Genomic DNA, 22,957 nt, shown 5'->3' with positions numbered 1-22,957 from the left:
CTCCTCCAAGAGACCAAATTGCCACCAACAAATACGCAGTAACCAGAGGTTGACCTCCTATCATCAAGGCTGCTAGCCCAGTCCGCATCACAGTAGCCCTCCACACCTAGATGTCCATTTTTCTTGAACCATAAGCCTTTTCCTGGGCTCCCTTTTAAATATCTCAGGATTCTATATACTGCGTCCATGTGACCACTTCGAGGGTCATGCATGTATCGACTAACAACACTCACAGCATAAGTTATGTCAGGTCTGGTATGACACAAATATATCAATCGTCCCACAAGTCTTTGATATCTTTCTTTATTCACTGGATCTCCTAATTCAGCACATAACTTATGATTTTGCTCAATTGGTGTAGAGGCAGGTCGGCAACCGAGCATACCTGTGTCACAAAGTAGATCCAATACATACTTTCGTTGTGAAAGAACTATCCCTCTAGGAGATCTTGCAATCTCAATGCCCAAAAAATATTTGAGCTGACCAAGATCTTTGACTTCAAATTCTTTGCTTATATTCTCTTTTAACTGAGCTATTTCTTGAGTGTCATCTCCTGTAATAATTATGTCATCCACATATACAGCCAGGATGGCAATCTTCTTTCCACGGTGACGATAAAACAATGTATGGTCTCCATTGCACTGTTTGTAGCCCATGCCACACATTGCACGTCTAAATCTATCAAACCAAGCCCTTGGTGACTGCTACCTGGCCCCTAGCTTCATTTTGCAGCTGTTTATATAGAGTCACAAGAGCAAATCTTGGATGATTCATTAGTAAATTACCTCCATTATTATGCATTAATGACGTGTGTGAGGTTTGATTAATGACCGTTTCTCAAATTTATTGCATGAGTATATCGTTCAATTAATTATTTTTCTATATCATTTTACCTATGTCGTCGTTTAGTGTCCACCTCTACCAGCGCAAAATATTCCAGTGTTCAAACAGGCCTTAATGTACCCATGGGGTATGAAGCAAAAGCCCATTATAAACATAAGCCCATGGGGTATGAAGCATGTCAAGCTACCAGTGAAGCCCACGACAAAGGCCCAAATTAATGTTTACATGCAAACCACATTCCTTTTTCAGGTCAGAATATTCCCTCTTTTTTTTTTGTTTCAGCCAGAAATAAGAAAATAAAAGCAGCACATCATCTACTCCCATTTTCAATCACATTTTTACACCAACTATAAATTGTTGCAGAACCTGAAGCACCATAGATATATTCAATTCAACCGTAAACACATAGAAGCAAAGGGTAATTGATCACTGGGTATACACTGATGCTATTCCTAATACAGAAGAAATGGATGCAAAGGATATATATATTTCATTCGCTCATATACCACGAGAGAGCGATGAATCACTGCTGCACAACGCTCACTGTGGTTGCCATCAATTTGACATAGTCCTTTCTAATCTTGTTCAGTGTCACGACCACATCGCTCATCGCCATCCTTTGCTCGGGGGAGTCAGCCGAACAGAGCAAGCCCAGCTCGAACACTGGCACAAGGAAGTCATGCATGTTACTTGAAGAAGAAGAAGAGCCATCCTGTAGAAGTTTGCAGTCCACCACATGGACAAGCTCTGCAGGAAACGCCTGTTGAACCCACTGCCTGATGTTCAGTTCTCCCACAAACATAGCATCTGTGGGTCTCTTCGCAGTGAACACTTCAAGCAGCATGATGCCGTAACTGAACACATCACTCTTCCGTGATGCTTTTCCTAGAGTCCCTTACTCTGCTCAAGAAAAATTAGACACCAAAAATTAGTTGCACCCTATCTACTCAATAATAATAAAAGATCGGGCAAAGTTTGAGAAAGACAAGAAAAACTATTAAGTACCTGGTGCCATGTACCCAACTGTTCCTGGCATGCTAGCTGAGATCATGGAGTTGTCATCACCTAACAACAACCTTGCAATACCAAAGTCTGCCACATGTGCCGTCATATCATCGTCAAATAGTACGTTGCTAGGCTTCAAATCGCAGTGTAAGACCACCTCATAGTGCTCATGATGCAGGTATTCCATTGCCATTGACACATCTAGCATAATATCCAACCTCTCGAGAAAGCCTAATTGCTTCCCTTGTTCTGAGTGCAGGAGTGCTTCTAAGCTACCCTTGGGCATGTACTGAAGTACCAGTGCTTTAAAGTCCAGGTTGGAACAAGTGTTCAGAATCTTTATCAGGTTGCGATGTCGAGCCATTCGGAGCACACGACACTCGGTGTCAAAGCTTCTCATGGCATGTTCCAGATGCTGGTGTATAACTTTTATGGCAACCACCATACCGTTGCTCAATCGTCCCCTAAAAACTTTTCCAAAGCTTCCGAAGCCCAACATGCTATCATCGCTGAAATCATCGGTTGCACGAAGAAGCTCTTGCAATCTGTTGATTATAGCTTACCGGGTCAGGGCTTTTGCCCCAATCTGTTTTCGACAGCATACTGTCGTTGTAAGCTCTTTAATTGTATTGTACCCTTCATTTCTTAATGAAATTGGTCGACCGAACCTTTCGGCTGACCCGGCAAAAAAAAAAAAAGCTCATGCTAGGAGAGCAATTGATGGCTGATAAGGTCAGCCTTACCAGCAGAAGTATTTTGATGGTTAGCTTTCTTTCTAATCACTACATACAGGCAACAAGCTACAATTCCAACTACTATGATTATAGTAGGTAGCAAATATTTTAGCATGTGACCATTATTTCTGTTGGGGGAGGTGGTTTGGCATGGTGGGAATCCTAAACGGGCAGCACCACATAGCCCTGAGTTTCCTTCCAAGTATTGTAAAGTGATGTTTGCAAAGACACCTCCTTCCGGTATTTGACCATGTAGTTTGTTGAAAGATAGGTTCAAGCTAACAAGGGTCGTAAAATTAGCCAAGTAGTTTGGGATGGTACCAGAAATACTGTTATGGGATATGTCCAAAGTTTGCAAGCCAGTTAAATTACCAAAAGAGTCTGGAACAGAATCATAGAATCCGTTAGCTGATAGATTCAGGTGTGTTAACATCTGAAGTTGTCCTATCGAATATGGGATTCTACCAGAAAAGTGGTTGTCAGAGAGATCCATGATGGTAATTTGCTTCAAATACCCTACATCAACCGGCAGTGCACCACTCAAGAAGTTTCGAGAAAGATCTAGCCTGACGATTTTATCAAGATGAAATAAGCTTGGTGGTATAGTTGACGTTAATTTGTTATCAGACAATAGAAGGTGCTCTAGATTAGTGAGGTTCCTCATGTCCTTTGGTATGGAGCCAGAAATTTCGTTGCTTTCAAGGAACAGTTTTACAATGTTCCTTAGAAGTGCAGTATTCGATGGGATGAAGCCAGACAAGCTATTTCCACTTAGGTCAAGCCATTGGAGATTCTCAATCGTCATGATTGATTCTGGAATTGCATTGCGCAGTTGGTTATGTGAAAGATCTATCACCTCAAGAGCAGTTAAATTTGAAATGGTAGCTGGAAGCGTGCCAGTTAACTTGTTGTTAGATAACGTGAACCATTTCAGCTGTGACGACAGGTTCCCAACATAGTCTGGGAGGATTCCGGTGATATAATTCAGGTCCATTTGGAGGGTAGAAAGCTTCCTACAATTGGAAACAGTAGAAAGGAAGTTGAGATCCCCGTGTAGATTGTTTTCAGTAACATCAACTGCCGTTAGTGAGTTCATGCTATCAACTGTCGATGGTAATGATCCATCCAGCAAGTTTCCTTTCAGTAGCAGGATTGCCAACGATGAAAGGTTGCCAAGAGAAGCAGGAATAGGTCCTGTTAGTTGATTCATCGCAAGATGCAACCATGAAAGTTGGCCTAGGTGCCCAATATCTGCAGGGATGTTTCCTGTTAGGTTGCACGTCGTCAAATCTAAGACTGTCAGCATGGTGAGGTTGCTAAGTTCAGTAGGGATGGGGCCAGCATCAAAGTTATTCCCACCCAAGGAGATGGCATCAAGATTGGTCAACCTGCCCAGCCATGGTGGCAAAACACCCTCGAATAAATTATAAGGCATGGCAATAACTTGGAGGTATGGACACGCTGCGAGCCCCAGTGGAATCTGACCAAAGAAATTGTTTTTACTGATGGCGAACCATCGTAGAACTGGGAGGCTGAAACTTGTATTACCAGGGATAGGGCCAGTTAAACCATTCGATATAAGAGAAATGGTACTTAATTTAGACATGTTGAAGATGGCTGGTGGCACCGCCCCAGTTAAGTTATTGGCCTGAAAGTTAAGGTGTTGGAGGATTGGCAAGGAACCGATGCAACCCGGTATCAGTCCTGACAGGCTATTGTTACCAACGTTGAGATAAGTTAGCAAAGGCGTGTTGTTGAACAGATCGTCCGGAATCGATCCAGTGAGGTAATTGTGACGGAGATTCATGCTGCCAAGACTGTGCAACCCCTGCAGCTCTGCTGGGATTGGACCGTATAGCTGGTTAAACTGTAGATTAAGTAGCTGAAGCCTCGTGAGGTTCCCTATGGCGATTGGGATGCCACCAGACATGGCATTGTGGCCAAGATCAAGGAGCTCGAGGCGATGCAGCCTTCCTATTTCGTTCGGCACCGAGCCAGCGAGGCCGGTGTTGGTGAGGTTGAGGATGAAGAGAAAAGAAATGTTACCAAGGTGAGAGCTGAGTTCTCCTTGGAGCGGTGACGCGCTGCCGCCGGCGGCGGTGGCTGCTGCACGAGACACCCACCCGCCGGCAGAACGGCGTTCCGGTGGTCCAATTGCCGGCAAGGATGTTGTTAGGATCGGAGAGCTGGGCTTTGAAGGCCAGCAATGCAGCGAGGTCGGTGTCGCTGCCGTTACTCTTGCTGGCGATCGGACCTAGAGAGGGAGCACAAGGCACAGTACTGGACGAAGCGATTAACAACGCCGCAACGAAAATCCATACTGGCAATCGAACAAGAGCCATGTCTGGTTGTGTGTGATGCATTGGCAGCAAGAGTATGCATCATACTTCACAGTGACGATCAAGTTGAGCTTTATTTAGCACAGTAGTGCTAGTTTGCTTTCGACATGTAGGACGACCTTGACTGTTGCTCTCAGAAAGCGAAAGAAACTTAAATGATACTCCTTCCGGTCATAAATATTTGACAGCACTACTAGGTAAACGCTGGAAAATAAAGACATCACAAAATATATATTCAGCAGATCGCGGTGTGCACGACACGCTAGATATGATAGCTGTGTCGCTCCGTCATCAGCCATAGGCTCACTGAAATTTTTTTTTTCTGTCAAACAATTTGACGGCAACGGCCTTACGTACTCTTTTGTTGATTGGGTGGTTAGAACGGCAACGATTGTGTAGTTAGAGCAAGTTTAATAGTATAGCCTGCTACTAGCTTCAAATCATCTATAGCTAACGTAATAGACAATTCATACAATAGTTGTTTACTATACTATTAATATCTGGTCTCACCTGTTATACACACATTACGTCTTGTAATCCATGCTGCAGCTGACTACAGATATGTAATCTGCTGCTCTTCTCTCTCTTCCTTTATTTCTTTAAAGTATGATTATAGCTGGTATATAGCCTACTTTTGTACTTGCTCTTAAGCAGTTTCAATAGTATTGCTGGTTGCCAGCTCCATCCATGTCCACATTAACTAGAGTAAGCTAGCAGTTAATCTCGAGATGTATTTCTTTTTCTTGTGGGACCCAACTGACTAGCATCTTTCATTGCATTCATCTCACTACTTGTGGGCCTATGGCCATTTTTAAAAATTGAAAATTCCTACCTCGTAGACTTTTTCACCTTAGAGCTCATGTAGAGCTGGCCGACTATTGTCACCCGTTCCTACTACCTTTTTTCTTCTCTGTCCTACAGCCTCGTTAGTTTTACTGAGATGGCTATCGGTTATTGTACCCGCTCTCATCCGGCTTTCTGATCTTTTTTGCGTGCATGACAGCCTGAAGATGTGCTCTCTGAAGACCCTGTTGTCTTGTGGACCTTTTGATGTTCTGTTAGCCTGGAAAGCTTGTTAAGTTTTTCTGCTTAGGTGTAACGACCCGCCTCTCCCAGGCCGGGCCCACTTACATCGGTAGCTTTTATAGGTCATAGAATGCCCTCACACCACTTACATCTGGCAGCTTTTATAGGTCATAGAATGCCCTCACACCACTTACATCTGGCAGCTTTCATAGGTCATAGAATGCCCTCACAGACCAACACATGTCTTTTCTGCAACACTTTGTCCTCACTCGTGTGCACCCGGGAAGAATTTCCCGGTCGGTCACCCATCCCAAATTGCTTCAGGCCAAGCACGCTTAACCCTAGAGTTCTTTGGAGATTAGCTTCCGGAAAAGAAGTTGCAACTTGTTGATATGAGTATTCTATTAATCTTATTAAGCCCTAGGCCGGGATGTTACACCTGTCACGCCCCGAACTAGCCCCGACCGGAACTAGCCCGTGACGCTCCAAATTAACCTGTTAATCGATACCAGTCCCAGGAAACAGTGCTGGTATCACAAGAAGACAGAATATCACAGCAACAGAGGTCTCTTTATTATAGAGTAGGAGTACAGTCATGTTGGGCTGCGGACAGATCCCGAGCTCACAACTGCATTACAAAAGGGAAGCAGAAGCCAAGACTTGGACCAAACATCACAGGCGCGACTTGGGAACTAGGCCGAAACCCTAAAACTCATCGTAGCCGGCTTGCTCCTGGAAGAACTCCTCGTCAACGGGATCCGCTTCATCTTCTTCAGCAACTGGGGGGTTATTTATATAGAGCAAGGGTGAGTACAGCAGTACTCAGCAAGCCATGGGAAATAAGTGTTTAATGCAGGCTTCAAAGAAAGGCTGTTGTTTTTGCAATTGATTTTATTTGAACTCTTTTCTGAAACAATCTAAGGGAGTGCTTCTCAAATGACACGGATGAGACAGTGCGTCTCGTCCGATCAGAGTATGTGCAATGTATCAGTCTTTTAAATTGATCAAGATTGGCACCCGGCCAACAGCTTTCAAACGGCCACCCAGGTCTGGCTGATCTCATCAGCCGCAGATTTTCCAACCATCAAACCCATTCCACAACAGCAAATTTCACAAGGCAGTAGTCAAACAAAACTACGCTAGGAATCACCTCACATCCGCCCATGACCGTGGGCACGGCTGTTCGAACAGTTTGTTAACCTCTGCAGAGGGGGTACACTTTACCCACACGACATTACTAACCCGGATCACCCAGCCCGTGGGGATCAGCCACGTCCGGAGACCTCCAAGCTTTCATGACAAGGCATTTCGAAAGCCGACACAGGTTCACCATATGCCAACGAGAGGGGTCCCAGACCAACACCAGATTAGGTCCCAGACCATACTATGCCAGGAAGCCCAGGGGTCCTCCCCGACACCACCCCGACGAATCCACATGTCTCTCGGCATCAAGGCTCCCCTGATAAGCTAGTTACTCAGCCAGGGGTGTCCCATTCCACCCATGTGGTCGTACTTGTCTTATGTTCGGATGAAAATTCCAAGGAAACGGTCCTTAAGTGCAAGAGCGGGAAACCGTACACCCGGTACGTTCCCCGGTCCGCGGTGTTGGAAATTCATTTAGTTCGCAAGCACCGACCCAGGTGTCGGGTTTTCCAAGTCTTTTGTAAAACCCAAGTTTTACCCAAGATGTTTTTCAGATTTTAAGTTTGAAGGCGACCGTCGATACTCGTGCAAAGTGCACGATTTCCGAGGCGCAACTGGGTGGTTACAAGGGAATATGGTATAACAATTAACAAAGGAAGGATCAAATGCAACAAATTAGGTAGGTCCGCCAATCTGCCTTGCAGACGAGACAAGCAGATTAAGTGCGATCCTATCAATGCATAATATTTTTCAAGCAACATATTTAAGTTCAAATATAGGCTCAAGATGTTCAAAGGTGGCTTGCCTCGCTCGAGATCTTGAGCTTGATCCTCGAAATCCTCGCACTGCAGGTCTTCGGGCTTCGAAACTACACGCAAAACGGGACAACTCAACAAACGGCGAAAATAAAGCCCTATTAATGACCTCTAAGCGTGCCATTAGATAGATCTCGAGATTTGACGAATTTTGGAAGTTGAACGGAGTCAAACGGATTTACGGTTGGGAAGATATTGAATTTCTAAGGTTATTGGATTTTTGGTCTAAAGGAAAAGGATTTATTTAAATCCTTTTTGAAAAAGAAAAGAAAAGAAAAGAAGGAGGGAGGGAAATTAGACTTCCCTCGGGCGGCTAGGGCGTGGCCCGAGAGAAAGGGGCGGCTCGGCCGAGCTTAATGGGCCGGCCGGCCCAAGAAGGCGGCCCAAGGCACGCGCGCAGGCGGGGAGGGGAGAGAGAGAGCCGGTGGGCCGGGTCCATCCCGCGTGGTCCCGGGTGGGACCCGCTTGTCGGTGGCTCGGCTCACCGTGCGGAGGGAGCACGCGGCGCGCGCTAGGGTTCGGGGAGAGAAACGCGGTGCACGCGCGCGGTTCGCGGAGGACGCGGATGCGGCGGGCCCACGCGCAGCCTCACGTCTCGCGGTGGACCGCGCCCGCGAGCGTGGTCGGAGGGAGCGGCTGGCCGGGGTCGGCTCGACCCGGTCTTGGCCGAGCTGGCGCCGACGTGGTGCCTACATGGCTGCCACGCGGGCCGGCGGGAGGTAGACGACGATGTCGGCCGAAACGGACGGCGGATGGCGGCTGCGAAAGACGGGGCGAACCACGGCGATACAGGCGAAAGCAAGCACACCGGGTGGTTGCACGAGACGAGGGGAGACGAGCCAACGGCTCGGATTCGCCGGAGGGAGCTCGACGGCGGCGGATTGCGATGGCGGCAACCGGCGGCGAGGGAAGGGGGAAACGGCGATGAGGTCACGATGGGCCGATTCCCGGCGGTGAGAGCATCTACGCGGCTACGGGAATCCGTTGCTAGTGTCGGATTGGGTGGAGCGACGCCGAGCGAGGCCGGCGACGAGCAGGCGTTACGGAGCACGGGCGGCGACGGCGGCGAGCACACAGCGAGCGGCGGCAACGGTCGGGGCGGCGCCAGCTAGCTACGGGAAGACTACACATGCTACTACCGAAAACTAAGGGGAGGAGATGGAACGAGGAGAGTGAACGGAGGAAGGCACTACCGAGATGAGGCGGGGCGCTGTGACGAGAGGCCGACGGCACTGGAGTGATCTCTCCGGCCTCGGGCCAGGGAAGAGGAAGGAGAGGGTGCGTCCGGAGTCCCCTTCCGCGTCCTAACGCGCACCGGCTCCTCCGGCACACGCGATGGCGGCGGCCGGCGAGAGAGACAGCAATGGCGCGGGCGAGAAACGGGGAAGATTGGGAGGGGAAAGAGGAAGGGAGGCGCTTGGGTTTATAGGGCGGCGATGTCGGTTTGGAAACCGACCTTGGGCGGTCAAGGGAGCGAGCTGGCGCTCGTCGCTCGTGGCCAAAACGGCGACAGAGGCGGATGACGCCGGTGGGGAGGGGAAAAGGAAAAAGGAAGGGAGAAAGGGAGCTTGCCCCTTGCCACTTTGGGAAAAGAAGGAGGGAGCGGGGGCGACGCGGCAGAGGGAGGAGGAGCTCTGCCTCCGTCCCTTGGAGGCTAGCGCGTGGAGTGGCGGGGGCCGGGTTGTGACGACGGCGATGACGGTGGGGGCGGTGTGGAGCGGAGCGGCGACACGGGCGACAGGCGCGGGCAGGCGCGGCAGATGCTGACGGCGGCAGCGACCAGGCGGTCGGCCACCATGGCGCGCGCGCGCGCGTAAAGCAACGGGCGGCGCGGCGATTTCGGCGGCGTCGGCGGGAAGCGGCAGCGAGGGAGGAGGGCGCTCAGCTCGGCGCGGTTCACGCGCACGCGTGTGCAGCGCACGGGCAGAGCGGGGGAGAGGGGGAGAGAGAGAGAGAGAGAGAGGGAGATGGGCCGAGAGGGATTCGGCCCATCGAACCCGAGGGAGGCGAAATAGACTTTTGCGGAGGGATTTGATTTGGGAAGGATTTGGATTCGGGATTGAACTCAACGATAGATCGGGGATCTGAGATCTGAGATGGTACGGACACTAGTCAACAAGCAAAGAAACGGATTTCGCAAATAGGGTTTTTAAGAGATAGTTTTCCCGCTAGGCGCCACGACGGAACGGGCGCTACATTAGGACTGTTAATTGTGGTTGTTTAAGGCTGAATGAGCCGGAGTTGTGATGCTGTGCCGATAATATTCCTTTTTTATTTATTTATTTTGGCCAGAAATAAGAAAACATAAGTAGCACATCATCTACTCCCATTTTCGTGATGCAAATTTATTGACCAGCGGTTCAATCACATATTTACACCAACGAAATTGTTGCTAAACCTGAAGCACCATATATATATATATAGAGTATTCAATTCAACCATACACAAATACAAACAAAGGGTAATCGATCACTGATGCTATTCCTAATGCAGAAGAAGAAAATGATGCAAATGATATGTATTTCATTCGCTCATATACAACGACAGAGCGATGAATCACTGCTGCACAACGCTTACTGTGGTTGCCATCACTTTTTTGCCGGGTCGGGTGGCTGCCATCAATTTTTTTTTTAAACCGTAGCCAGGCTAACTTAGAGTTATATTAAAGAGAATAAAAAGTATTTACAATATCATCAAGGAAGGAAGGTGAAAGAGAGAGAAAAAAGAAAACATGAAGAAAAATAGAAAAGAAACACACACTAAATAAAATGAAAATCTAAGCGGATATTCTCGCAATATTTTTTGCCCCACACATGCGCCATAACTTGACATAGTCCTTTCTAATCTTGTTCAGTGTCACGACCACATCGCTCATCGCCGTCCTTTGCTCGGGGGAGCCAGCCGAACAGAGCAAGCCCAGCTCGAACACTGGCACAAGGAAGCCATGCATGTTACCTGCGGCGGCTACACGATACACCAACCCACTGGCAGAACGGCGTGCCGACGGTCCAGTTGCCGGCAAGGTGAAGGATGTTGTTAGGATCAGAGAGCTGGGCTTTCAAGGCAAGCAGTGCAGAGAGGTCGGTGTCGCTGCTGTTGCTCCTGCTCTGACCTAGAGAAGGAGCAGCAGCAGCAGCAGCCACAGTGGATGAAGTGATCAAGAACAACACAACGGATATGCATAATATTGGAGATGCAAACTCCATGTTTGGGCTCTGATGCATTGCCAAGATGATGGTTGCATTGTTTATGGGGATTATCGGCTTGAGATTTATTTAGCTCTCCATTCCTCTTGTGCATGTATGTATGCTGCATCCAACCATCTATGACCTTCAACATCCAAGACTTTGACTATCAGTCAACCTGAGGTCAACAATTGCAGGAAACTACATTATGAATCTTTTTTTTTTCTGGAATACTTCTTTGTGCACTTTTGTATTAAGAGACTGTGAACCTTATCTAGCTCCTGTACTGTTCCCATTTTAAAAGGGGGTGAAGGAGACCTTGATGAAAAGAGGCCAGGATTAGGATTTGTAGTTGGGTACCAATCTGAGCCGTTGGTTCTTGTCGCCGGGAACGGAGAGGAGTTCGCCGCCGCCGCCGCCGCGGGCTCCCTGTCCTACCCAGGACCCTGCCACCGCTCCCACCTCTTCCGCTGCCACCATCTCCACCAACTGCTCATGCGGCCCCCATCCCCCTCTTCGCTCCGCCCAGTTTCAAGTCGCCGCCAAGATCCAGGACCTCCTCGACGCGGCGCGCTCGCCGGAGTCAGCATCCCCAAGATGCTGGGCTGCTTTCAGTCCCTGATGAAGGATTTCAAGGTATTTGATCTCTGACAACTCCATGAAAACGTGTCTGCTTTTCACAACTCGTATGCTGATTTGAACCATCTCCTGTCTCTTCACATCCTAATCGTGGTAGCTAATTGGCGTGATTCTTCACTTATCTATCTATCTATCTATCTATCTATCTACCCATTGGTTGATTAATTCATCTAGATATTTTTGTTCTTACCAAAGATTATCTCTTGGACTGTTGCGTACTCGTTGATTTCGGTATCATCGATTTGTCCTAAATAATAAGAACTATAATCATATTTCCATTTCCCGTTTGGGCAGTGTGTTCATTGTTCTCTCCATTTCAATGTTATAAATCAAACATTGCAAATCGTAAACAAGATAGTAATATATAAGGAAAACTATCCTGTGACCTATGACTATGAGCGTATCTATGCAACAGATCATTTCCTGCCATGTCATGGTGCAAATTTATGTAGCAGCAGATCAATCACAGATGTACGCAATTTAACTATTGTGTAACTAACTAAGAAACAGAAGAGATTTATTCATATTCATCCATACACATAAAGAAGTAAAGAGTAATTGATGCTATTCTTCTGTTATTCTTAATTAATGCAGAAGCAAATATGGATGCAGAGGATGATTCGTTCTTTCGTATACGCAGTCAGGCAGGGTCAATGGAACACTGCTGTTTGGTTCTCATCTCTTCCCATAGTTGCTATCGACTTGACGTACTCCTTCCTAATCTTCTTCAACGTCACAACAACATCACTCATCACCATTCTTTGCTCTGGCGAGTCAGACGAGCAGAGCAAGCCCAGCTCAAACACTGGCATAAGAAAGGCATCAATGCTACTGGTAGAAGAAGAGCTGTCCTGTAGAAGTTGGCCATCTACGACATGGACAAGGTTTGCAGGAAATGCCTGAAGAACCCACTGCCTGATGTTTAGTTCTCCCACAAACATAGCATCTGTTGGTCTCTTCGCAGTGAACACTTCAAGCAACATGATCCCATAGCTGAATACATCGCTCTTCCGTGACGCTTTACCAAGGGCCCCGTACTCTGCTCAAGAAAAATTGGTCACCAAACATTAGTTGCACCACTTGATAATTACTCTATAAAAGATCAACAGGTTTTATCAAGCACAAATGCGACTAATTACCTGGTGCCATGTACCCAACTGTTCCTGGCATGCTAGCAGAAATGATGGAGTTATCATCACCTAACAGCAGCCTTGCAATGCCAAAGTCTGACACATGTGCTGTCATATCATCATCAAATAGTACGTTGCTAGGCTTCAAGTCACAGTGCAGGACCACCTCGCAGTGCTCATGGTGCAGGTATTCCATTGCCAGCGACACGTCTAGCATAATGTCCAACCTCTCAAGGAAACCTAATTGCATTCTTTGATCAGAGTGTAGGAGTGCCTCTAAGCTTCCGTTGGGCATGTACTGAAGAACCAGTGCTCTGAAGTCCAGGTTGGAACATGTGTTCAGTATCTTTATCAGGTTGCGATGTCGAGCCATTCGAAGAACACGGCACTCAGTATCAAAGCTTCTCAGGGCATGTTCCAGATGCTGGTGTATAACTTTTATGGCAACCACCAAACCGCTGCTCAGCTGACCCTTAAAAACTTTTCCAAAGCTTCCAGACCCCAACATATTATCATCACTGAAATCATTAGTAGCATGAGCAAGCTCATTATATGAGAGTAATTGATGATTTATAGTGTCAACCATATCAGCAGGATTCTCTTGATGCTTAACTTTCTTCCTAATCATTACATATAGGCAACAAGCTACAACTCCAACTGATATGAATATAGCGAGAAGTAAATATTTTAGCATTTGGCCATTTCTTTTGTGAGAGGTTTGGCACAGTGAAAATCCTAAACGGGCAACACCACATAGCCCTGGGTTTCCCACCAAGGATTGTAGCGTGATGTTTGTGAAGACACCTCCTTCTGGTATCTGACCATGCAGATTGTTGAAAGACAGGTTCAAGCTTGTGAGGATGGTAAAATTGGCCAGATATTCTGGGATTGTACCCGAAATTCTGTTGTGAGATAGATCCAAAGTTTGCAAGCCTGTCAAGTTGCCAAAAGAATTTGGAATCGAACCATCGATTGAATTGGTTGATAGGTTCAAGATGGTTATCATCTGAAGTTCCCCAATCGAATCAGGGAGGCTCCCAAGAAAGCGGTTCCTGGATAGATCCATGCTGTTTATTCGCTTCAGTTGGCCTATATCAATTGGCAATGCACCACTCAAGAAGTTTTGAGACAGATTTAGCTGGATAAGGCTTTCAAGACGAAATAAGCTGGGTGGTAAAGTGGATGATAATTGGTTATTAGATAACCTTAGGATCTCTAACTTGGTGAGGTTGCCGATGCCCTTTGGTATGGAGCCAGAGAATTTGTTGCCTTGAAGGAATAAATGTTCTGCATTCTTTAGCATTCCGGCATTTGATGGGATGGAGCCAACCAAGCTATTTCCACTAAGATCAAGCTCAAGGAGATTCTCCATCTCCATGATTGACTCTGGAATTGCCCCTTGCAGTTGGTTGTCTGAAAGTTCTATCACTCTAAGGCCAGTTAAATTCGAAAAGGAAGGTGGAAGTTGACCAGTTAACTTGTTCCTATGTGATCTGAATTCTTGCAGTGTACCTGATAGGTTCCCAATGTAATCTGGGATGCTTCCAGTGAAGTAATTCATGCCAATATAGATCCAGGAAAGATTTCTACAGTTGGAAAACGTAGAAAGGAAGTTGAGATCCCCATGTAAACGGTTTTCCGAGACAATAAAGTCTGTTAAATAGTTAATGTTCCCTATTGATGCTGGAACCGATCCATCCAACTGGTTTTCGTTCAATACCAGGCGTGCTAATGAAGACAGGTTGCCAAGAGAAGCTGGAATCGGTCCTGTTAGTTGGTTCCCTAAAAGTTGTAACTCCCAAAGTTGGTCTAGCTGTCCAATATCCACCGGGATGGCTCCTGTTAGGTTGCAACCGTTGAGATCTAGTGCAGTCAGCATGGTGAGGTTGCTAAGTCCTGCAGGGATCGGACCAGCATCAAAGTTATTCCAACTCAAGGTGAGGCCAGTGAGATTCCTCAACTTGGACAGCCATGATGGCAAAACACCCTCGAATAGATTGTCATGCATGGAAATGGTTTGAAGGTATGGGCATGCTGCCAGTCCCATTGGAATTTGACCAGTAAAATTGTTTATACTAATGTAGATCCGTTGTAGTGCCGGGAGGCTGAAACTTGTGTTGCCCGGGATAGGGCCAGTTAAGCCATTCGAGGCAAGAGCAATAACAGTTAACCTAGACATGTTGAAGATGGATGGTGGCACTGGGCCTGTGAGATTATTGTGCTGTAGGACAAGCCACTCAAGCATGTGCAAGGAGCCGATGCAACCTGGTATTGGTCCTGACAGGCTATTGTTGCCCATGATCAGGCGACGCAATGAAGGCGTATGGTTGAATAGGTCGTTTGGTACCAAGCCAGTGAGGTAATTCGTCTGGATATTTATGTTGATAAGGCTACGCAGGCCCTGCAACTCTGTTGGGATTCGACCAGATAGCTGGTTAAACTGGAGATTAAGAAGCTGAAGCCTGGAGAGGTTCCCTATGGTGGCTGGGATGCCACCTAACATGGCATTGTGGCCAAGATCAAGGAGCTCCAGGCGATGCAGCCTTCCTATGTCATCCGGCAACAAGCCTGTGAGGCCAGTGTTGGTGAGATTGAGGACGGAGAGGAAAGATAGGTTACCGAGGTGGGAGCTGAGCTCTCCTTGCAGGGGAACGTTCGGCAGCTCCAGGGCAACGACACGCTGCTGATGGCGGCTGCACGAGACGCCCACCCACTGGCAGAACGGCGTGCCAGGGGTCCAGTTGCCAGCAAGGATGTTGTCAGGATCATGGAACTGCGCTTTGAAAGCCAGAAGTGCAGTGAGGTCAGTGTCGTTGTTGCTGCTCTCGGTCAGACCTGGAGAAGAAGCAGCAGACACAGTGGACAGGGGGATCAACAACAAAGCTGATAAGCATACTAGAGATCCTAAAGCCATGTTTGGGCTCTGATGCATTGCCAACAAGATGGCGCTATTTCAAGGGATGATTGGCTTATATTTATCCAATACATCATTCCGCTGTGCATGCAGTCATCGCCTTCAATTGTAAACTCTTTTCCCTACCTTGCTTAATCAATCTTGTCGGCGTCAATCTGGTTGCTCGGTGATGAAGTCAACCAAGAAGATGCCATAATTTCAGGGGATGATTAGCTTGAGATTTATTCCACTGCTCAAGTAAACATCTGCCACCTTCAATTATAAATTGTTTTCCCTCCATTGCTCAATAAATTTGTTGGTATCAATCTGCTGGTCTGGTGCGGTGAAGAAATCAACCAAGAATATGGCATTATTTTAGCGGATGATTGGCTTGATATGTATTCAGCGCTCAACATTACCCTGCCCTTGCAACCACATGGTATGGTGCCTTCAATTGTAAAATGTTTTCACTTCCCATATGCTCTATAAATTTGGGTGTCAATCCGCGGCCGGCGAAAAAGTCAATCAAGAACATGACATTATTTCAGAGGATGATTAGCGCTGAGATTTATGGAGTTCTCCATTCTTTGTGGATGCAACCATCTGGGCTCCTTCAATTATGAACTGTTTTCCCTCCATCGTTCTATACATTCGGGCAGTGCCAATCGGTGGACCCGGCAAAAAGTCAACCAATATGTCATTATTTATGATTGGCATGAGAATTATTCAGTTTTTCTCTATATCTACTGAACGTGTCATTGTTTTGTTGATTGCATCCATCCGGTGCCTTCAATTATAATTTTTTTCGCCTACATTGTACTCCCTCCATCCCTAAATGTTTGACACCGTTGATTTTTTTAAACATGTTTGACCGTTCGTCTTATTTAAAAAATTTAAGCAATTATTAATTTTTTTCTTACCATTTGATTCATTGTTAAATGTACTTTTATGTATACATATAGTTTTACATATTTCGTAAAAGTTTTTGAATAAGACGAACGGTCAAATATGTTTTAAAAAGTTAACGGCGTCAAATATTTAGAGAATGAGGGAGTATAAATTTGGGCAGTGTCAATCTGCCGACCAGCAGCCAGAGGTGAAAAGGTCAACCAACCAAGAAAATGTCACTATATCAGGGGATGATTGGGTTAAGATTTATTCAGCTTTCCATTAATTATGCCTTGCATGCAACCATTTAATTTGGCGCCATCAATTATAAACTGTTTTCAAGGGAATAACTAGTCAATCTAGGCATTCTGGTAAAAGTATGCATCTCCGTTGTCTGGCTGTATAGATGGACATGTGTTGACAGTAATGTTCAGGTTCAGATTATATGTATCCTGATTCCTGAATTGAGTACTACATCCTTCGGTTACAGAAATATGTCGCCCGCCGTCCGCCGGTCGCCAGCGGTTGCAATCTTCACAATCACGGTGGTCACACGCCTGTGCGTGAGTGTAAGACGGAAGCAGATCCTCTAATATGAACTCCCTACTAACGTGATCACTGATAGGTGGGCCCGCAACCGCAAGCGATGGGGCCCTCATGTCAGCCACCATGTTCCTCTTATTTTACTTCAGAGGATCCTAATCCGTGTGAGATAGGGGTGAAAACGATATAGAAACTTTCCGGATTCCAGACTTATTTTCGAAAACGGAATCTATCAGTCGTAATTTTTTCGGAAACGTAAACGAATTCGGAAATATTTTCTCGGAAACGGAATAAAAAATGATAAGGGCAATTTTCGCTGGAACTCAGAATCGGTCGGAAACTTTTCGGAAATTTTTGTGACTGAAATACTCTGGATTCTTTTTTTTAAGCACTAAATAGTGAATACCATGTTATTTGGCTGTTATTTTTTAAAGAGTAAATTTCAGAAAACTATACGTTTTGTGGTCCAAGTTGCAGAAAACCACACACTTTGACACTTGACACTTAAGTACATATATTTTGGTAGTGTAGTTTCACAAAACCACACTATCAATGAAAGGATTCACCCGCGAGATGACGTGGCTGTTTCACAAAGGACGAGGGCGTGGCATCCTATTACCAGCCATCGCACGAAATTAATATGATATGCCACATCATCATCCTAGATGGAATAACTACGTCATCACACGGGTGAATCCATTCATCGATAGTGTGGTTTTGTGAAACTAAACTACCAAAATATATGTACTTAAGTGCCAAGTGTCAAAATATGTGTGGTTTTCTGTAACTTGAACCATGAAACATGTAGTTTTGTGAAATTTACTCTTTTTTAAAAAATATTTGCTATGCAAATATGATGTTACATAAGAATATTTTTTTCCTGCAGTGGGATTTACCACCAGCATTACTCTCTTAAACATAGATAATTTATTCCATAGATTGTGTTTTATGATGTACTGTTGAGAATTAACAATTGGACTTATATGATTGTGTTTTATAAATAATTGTTGACCGTTGAGACCTGAGAATTGGATTTATCAGTTTGAGGGGTTGTTGTATTCCGATAAATTTTCGTTACCGTATTCACGCCGGTTCGTTTTCACTCCGTTTTCGGTTTCGATAATATTCAATTCCGTTTTCGTATCGGGGTTTCCGATTCCGAAAAAAATATGAAAACGAAAACGATAAAAGTGGCAGAATTTCAGAAAGGACCATTTTGCAAATATTACATCCATATCAGGTGTTGTTTCGTAAATTTCAGTGCCGAAAATTTAATGTCGGTTAAAGAAAGGGATTTTTATGAAAAAACGTCAGGAGGAGGAGGAGAGTTGGGTACCAATCTGAGCCGTTGGTTCTTGTCGCCGGAGACCGCCGCCTCTCTCTGACGCCGGCGGCGGCCTCCCCGTCCTACCCAGGACTCCGCCACCGCTCCCATATCCTCCTCGTCCACCTCTTCCGCCATCGCCATCTCCAGTTCCTCCACCAACTGCTCATGCCGCCCCCATCTCCAGTACCTCTTCGCTCCGGCCAGCTGCAACTCGCCGCCAAGATCCAGGACCACCTCGACGCTGCCGCGCGCGCCGGAGTTGGCTGAGTGGCGACCACCCGCAACCCAAGCTGCTGTGCTGCTTCAGTCTTGGAGGAAGGATGGATTTCAGGGTAATGGTCTCTGCGAACCCCCATGAAAATATGTGCTTTTACTGAACTCCAATGCTCACTTGAACCAACTCCTACCCAACATCTACACATTGCTTGATCTCTTCATCTACTAGATATCTTTGTTCTTAGTAATGATTATCGCTTGGACTGTTGCGTTCCATTTCCCATTGGGTAGTGTTCGTTGTTCTCTCCATTTCTGTGTTGTCAAAAAAAAAAATTGTGCAAATTGGAAAGAGGATATGAGGAAGGCTATATATCCTATGGGCCATAACAGAGCGGGCATGTCAGGCAACCAGTGAAGCACATGTCTTAATGTCCAGTGTTTGCACCCAAACTTGATTCCTTTTCTAGGTTTGCAATGTTCTTTTTTCTATTATTATTATTATTTTCACCTGAAAGTAAGCACATTCAAGCAGCATCCATCATTTACTCCCATTTTTACAGTGAAAATTCATGAAGCAAAAGATCAGTCATACATGTACACCAAACAAATATTGTATAACTAACGAACAGAAGAAATATGTTCATATTTGACCATAATAAAGATATAGAGGCAAAGATTAATTGATCACTGGACATGTTGCTGATGCTATTCTCTTGTTATTCTTAATGCAGAAGCAGAAATGGACACAGAGGACAATTCATTCTTTCGTATATGCAGGCAAGGCCACGCTTCCTGTCGTTGATATCGATTTGACATAGTCCTTCCTAATCTTCTTCAGTGTCACAACCACATCATTCATCGCCATCCTTTGCTCCGGGGAGTCAGCTGAGCAAAGCAAGCCCAGGTCAAACACTGGCACAAGGAAGCCATGCAAGCTACTGGGAGAAGAGCAATCTTGTAAAAGTCGGGTGTCCAGTACATGGACAAGCTCTACCAGAAACGCCTGGTAAACCCACTGCCTTATGTTCAGTTCCCCCACAAACATAGCATCTGTGGGTCTTTTCCCAGTGAACACTTCGAGTAGCATGATCCCGTAGCTGAACACATCGCTCTTTCGTGACGCTTTTCCAAGAGCACCATATTCTGCAGGAATAAAATTGGTCAATGCTTATTGATTGCACCATACGATAATTATGAAAATACCACTACTTTGAGCAAGAGTACAGAAGCTGCTAGTACCTGGTGCCATGTACCCAACTGTTCCCGGCATACTCGCAGAGATCATGGAGCTGTCATCACCTAACAATAACCTTGCAATGCCAAAGTCCGATACATGTGCAGTCATCATCGTCAAGTAGCACGTTGCTAGGCTTCAAATCACAGTGTAGGGCCACTTCATGGTGCTCATGATGCAGGTATTCCATTGCCATTGAAACATCTAGCATAATGTCCACCCTCTCAAGGAAACCTAATTGCATTCTTCCTTCAGAGTGCAGGAGTGCCTCTAGGCTACCATTGGGCATGTACTCAAGAACAAGTGCTCTGAAGTCTAGGTTGCTACAAGTGTTCAATATCTTTATCAAGTTCCGATGTCTAGCCATTCGAAGCACATGACACTCCGTATCAAAGCTTCTCATGGCATGTTCCAGATGTTGGTGTATAACTTTTATGGCAACCACCAAACCGCTACTCAGCTGACCCTTATAAACTTTTCCAAAGCTTCCAGCCCCCAACATGTTATCATAACTGAAATTATCAGTAGCACGGACGAGCTCTTGGTAGGAGAGTAATCTGTTGCTGATCATGTCAACCATACTAGAAGAAATCTTTTGATGCTTCTTAACTTTCATTCGGATGACTACATATAGGCTGAAAGCAAAAGCTCCAACTACTATGGTTATAGCAGGGAGCAGATATTTTAGCATGCGGCCATTTCTTTTGGAAGAGGTTGTTTGGCATGATGGAAGTCCTAAACGTGCAACACCACATAACCCTGAATTCCCCACCAAGGATTGCAATGTGATATTTGAGAATACACCCCCTTTTGGTATCTGACCATGGAGATTGTTGAAAGACAAGTTCAAGCTAATAAGTATGGTAAAATTGGCTAGATACTTGGGGATGGTACCAGAAATATTATTATGGAATAGATCCAAAGTCTGCAAGCTAGTTAGCTCACCAAAAGAATCTGGAATTGAATCATCGAATGAATTAACAGATAGGTTCAAGTAGGATATCATTTGAAGTTGCCCAATCGAATTTGGGATGCTACCAGTAAAGCGATTGGTAGAGAGATCTATGTTGTTAATTTGCTTCATATTGCCTATATCAACCGGCAACACATCACTGAAAAAGTTATGAGATAGGTCTAACTGGATAAGGCTAGAAAGATGAAATATGCTCGGTGGTACAGTTGATGATAATTGGTTATTTGATAGTACTAGGTGCTCTAACTTGGTGAGGTTGCCCATGTCCTTTGGTATGGAGCCAGATAATTTGTTGCTTTGAAGGAATAGCTTTTCAGCATTCTTTAGCATTCCGGCATTTGATGGGACAGAGCCAGCCAGGCTATTTCCACTGAGATCAAGCCACCGGAGATTCACCATTTCCATGATTGATTCTGGTATTGTACTGTGGAATTGATTATCCGAAAGTGCTAGCACCATGAGGCCAGTTAAATTCGAAATGGTAGACGGAATTTCACCACCTAACTTGTTTCCAGCTACAACAAATGACTGCAGTGTGCTTGACAGGTTACCTACATAGTCTGGGAGGTTTCCAGTGAAATAATTAGAGTCAACTCGAAGGAAAGAGAGCTTTCTACAGTTGGAAACAGTAGAAAGGAATTCAAGATCCCCCTGTAGGTGGTTTTCCGCAATATTTAATCCCCTTAGCGAGTTCATGTTACCAACTGTTGCTGGTACTAATCCATCCAACATGTTTCCCATCAATAGCAGGTATGATAATGCAGAAAGGTTGCCAATAGAAGCAGGAATGGGTCCTGTTAGTTGATTCATTGAAAGATGCAACTCTGAAAGTTGGCCTAGGTGTCGAATGTCCAACGGTATGGGTCCTGTTAGGTTGCATGATGCGAGATCTAGGACACTCAGCATGGTGAGGTTGCCAAGTGCAGCAGGGATCGGACCAGCATCAAGTTTATTCCCTCCCAAGGAGACGATATTGAGATTCGTCAGTTTGCCCAGCCATGGTGGGAAAGCACCTTGGAATAAATTATTAGGCAGGCCAAGAACTTGGAGGTACTGGCATGCTGCAAGCCCTACTGGAATTGGACCAGTGAAATCATTTCTAGTGATGGAGAACCATTGCAGAGCTGGGAGGTTGAAACTTGCGTTGCCAGGGAGAGGACCAGTTAAGCCGTTCAAGCCAAGAGCTAAAGCACGCAGCGTAGACATGTTAAAGATGGCTGGTGGAACTGGGCCTGTGAGATTATTGACTTGCAGGACGAGAGTCTGTAGTATTGGCAAGGAGCCAATGCAACCAGGTATTGGTCCGGACAGGCTGTTGTTACCAATGTTGAGATAAGTTAGCAAATGTGTATTGTTGAATAGATTGTTTGGTATCAAGCCAATGAGGTAGTTCCTACGGAGATTAATACTACTAAGGTTCTGCAGGTTCTGCAGATCTGCTGGGATTGGACCAGATAGACTGTTAAACTGGAGATCAAGAACTTGAAGCCTCGTGAGGTTCCCTATGGTAGCTGGGATTCTACCTGACAGAGTGTTATAGCCAAGCTCAAGTATCTCGAGGCGATGAAGCCTTCCTATATCATCCGGGAGTGACCCCGTGAGGCCGGTGTTGGTGAGGTTGAGGATAGAGAGGAAAGAGAGGTTACCGAGTTGAGGGCTGAGCTCTCCTAGCAAAGGAGTGTCCCGCAAATCTAGGGCAGTGACGCACTGCCGGTGGTGGCTGCAAGAAACACCCACCCATCGGCAGAATGGCGTGCCGACTGTCCAATTGCTGCCAAGGATGCTGAGAGGATCACTCAGCTGCGCTTTGAAAGCCAGCAGTGCAGCAAGGTCGGTTTCGCTGCCGTTGCTCTTGCTCGGACCTGGTGGAGAAGCAGCACTCACAGTGGACAGAGCAATCAACAGCACAATGTATATCCATACCAGCAATCCAAGCGCCATGTCTGAGCTCTTATGCATTGGCACGGCAGGAATAATCAGCTTGAGGTTAATTTATTTAGCTCTCCATTCCATTGTGCATGCAG

The 22,957-nt window shown here is 45.9% G+C and overlaps 1 protein-coding gene, 1 long non-coding RNA gene and 2 pseudogenes across 2 annotated transcripts; 1 reads left to right on the top strand and 3 right to left on the bottom strand.

The window, feature by feature from the left end:
- Positions 1 to 1,197: 1,197 nt before the first annotated feature.
- LOC4351164 (probable LRR receptor-like serine/threonine-protein kinase At3g47570) lies at positions 1,198 to 4,962 on the bottom strand (annotated as a pseudogene).
- A 6,457-nt stretch (positions 4,963 to 11,419) lies between these two features.
- On the top strand, positions 11,420 to 16,545 carry LOC136354116 (uncharacterized). The gene is made up of 2 exons (XR_010737872.1): positions 11,420 to 11,726; positions 12,324 to 16,545. It is a non-coding gene; the product is annotated as an uncharacterized lncRNA (long non-coding RNA).
- On the bottom strand, positions 12,215 to 15,791 carry LOC4351162 (probable LRR receptor-like serine/threonine-protein kinase At3g47570). The gene is made up of 2 exons (XM_015760894.2): positions 12,869 to 15,791; positions 12,215 to 12,768 (listed from the first exon to the last, which is right to left on the bottom strand). Exons 1-2 carry the CDS (start codon positions 15,789 to 15,791, stop codon positions 12,380 to 12,382), a joined length of 3,312 nt encoding a protein of 1,103 aa, XP_015616380.2. The 3' UTR covers positions 12,215 to 12,379.
- A 2,877-nt stretch (positions 16,546 to 19,422) lies between the features above and the next one.
- Positions 19,423 to 22,957, bottom strand: LOC107279533 (probable LRR receptor-like serine/threonine-protein kinase At3g47570; annotated as a pseudogene).

Source organism: Oryza sativa, chromosome 11, assembly GCF_034140825.1.
Source record: "Oryza sativa Japonica Group chromosome 11, ASM3414082v1".
In the NCBI taxonomy this organism is placed as follows: Eukaryota; Viridiplantae; Streptophyta; class Magnoliopsida; order Poales; family Poaceae; genus Oryza; species Oryza sativa.
The sequence above is the reverse complement of the archived record's forward strand: the minus strand, read 5'-3'. Positions and strand labels throughout refer to the sequence as shown.

Excerpts from the sequence above, each read along its gene's own strand:
- LOC4351162 (XM_015760894.2), bottom strand. The coding sequence starts at position 15,791 with ATGCATCAGAGCCCAAACATGGCTTTAGGATCTCTAGTATGCTTATCA. Across the intron at positions 12,769-12,868 it reads AGTTGGGTACATGGCACCAG|AGTACGGGGCCCTTGGTAAA; the intron begins GTAATTAGTCGC and ends TTTCTTGAGCAG.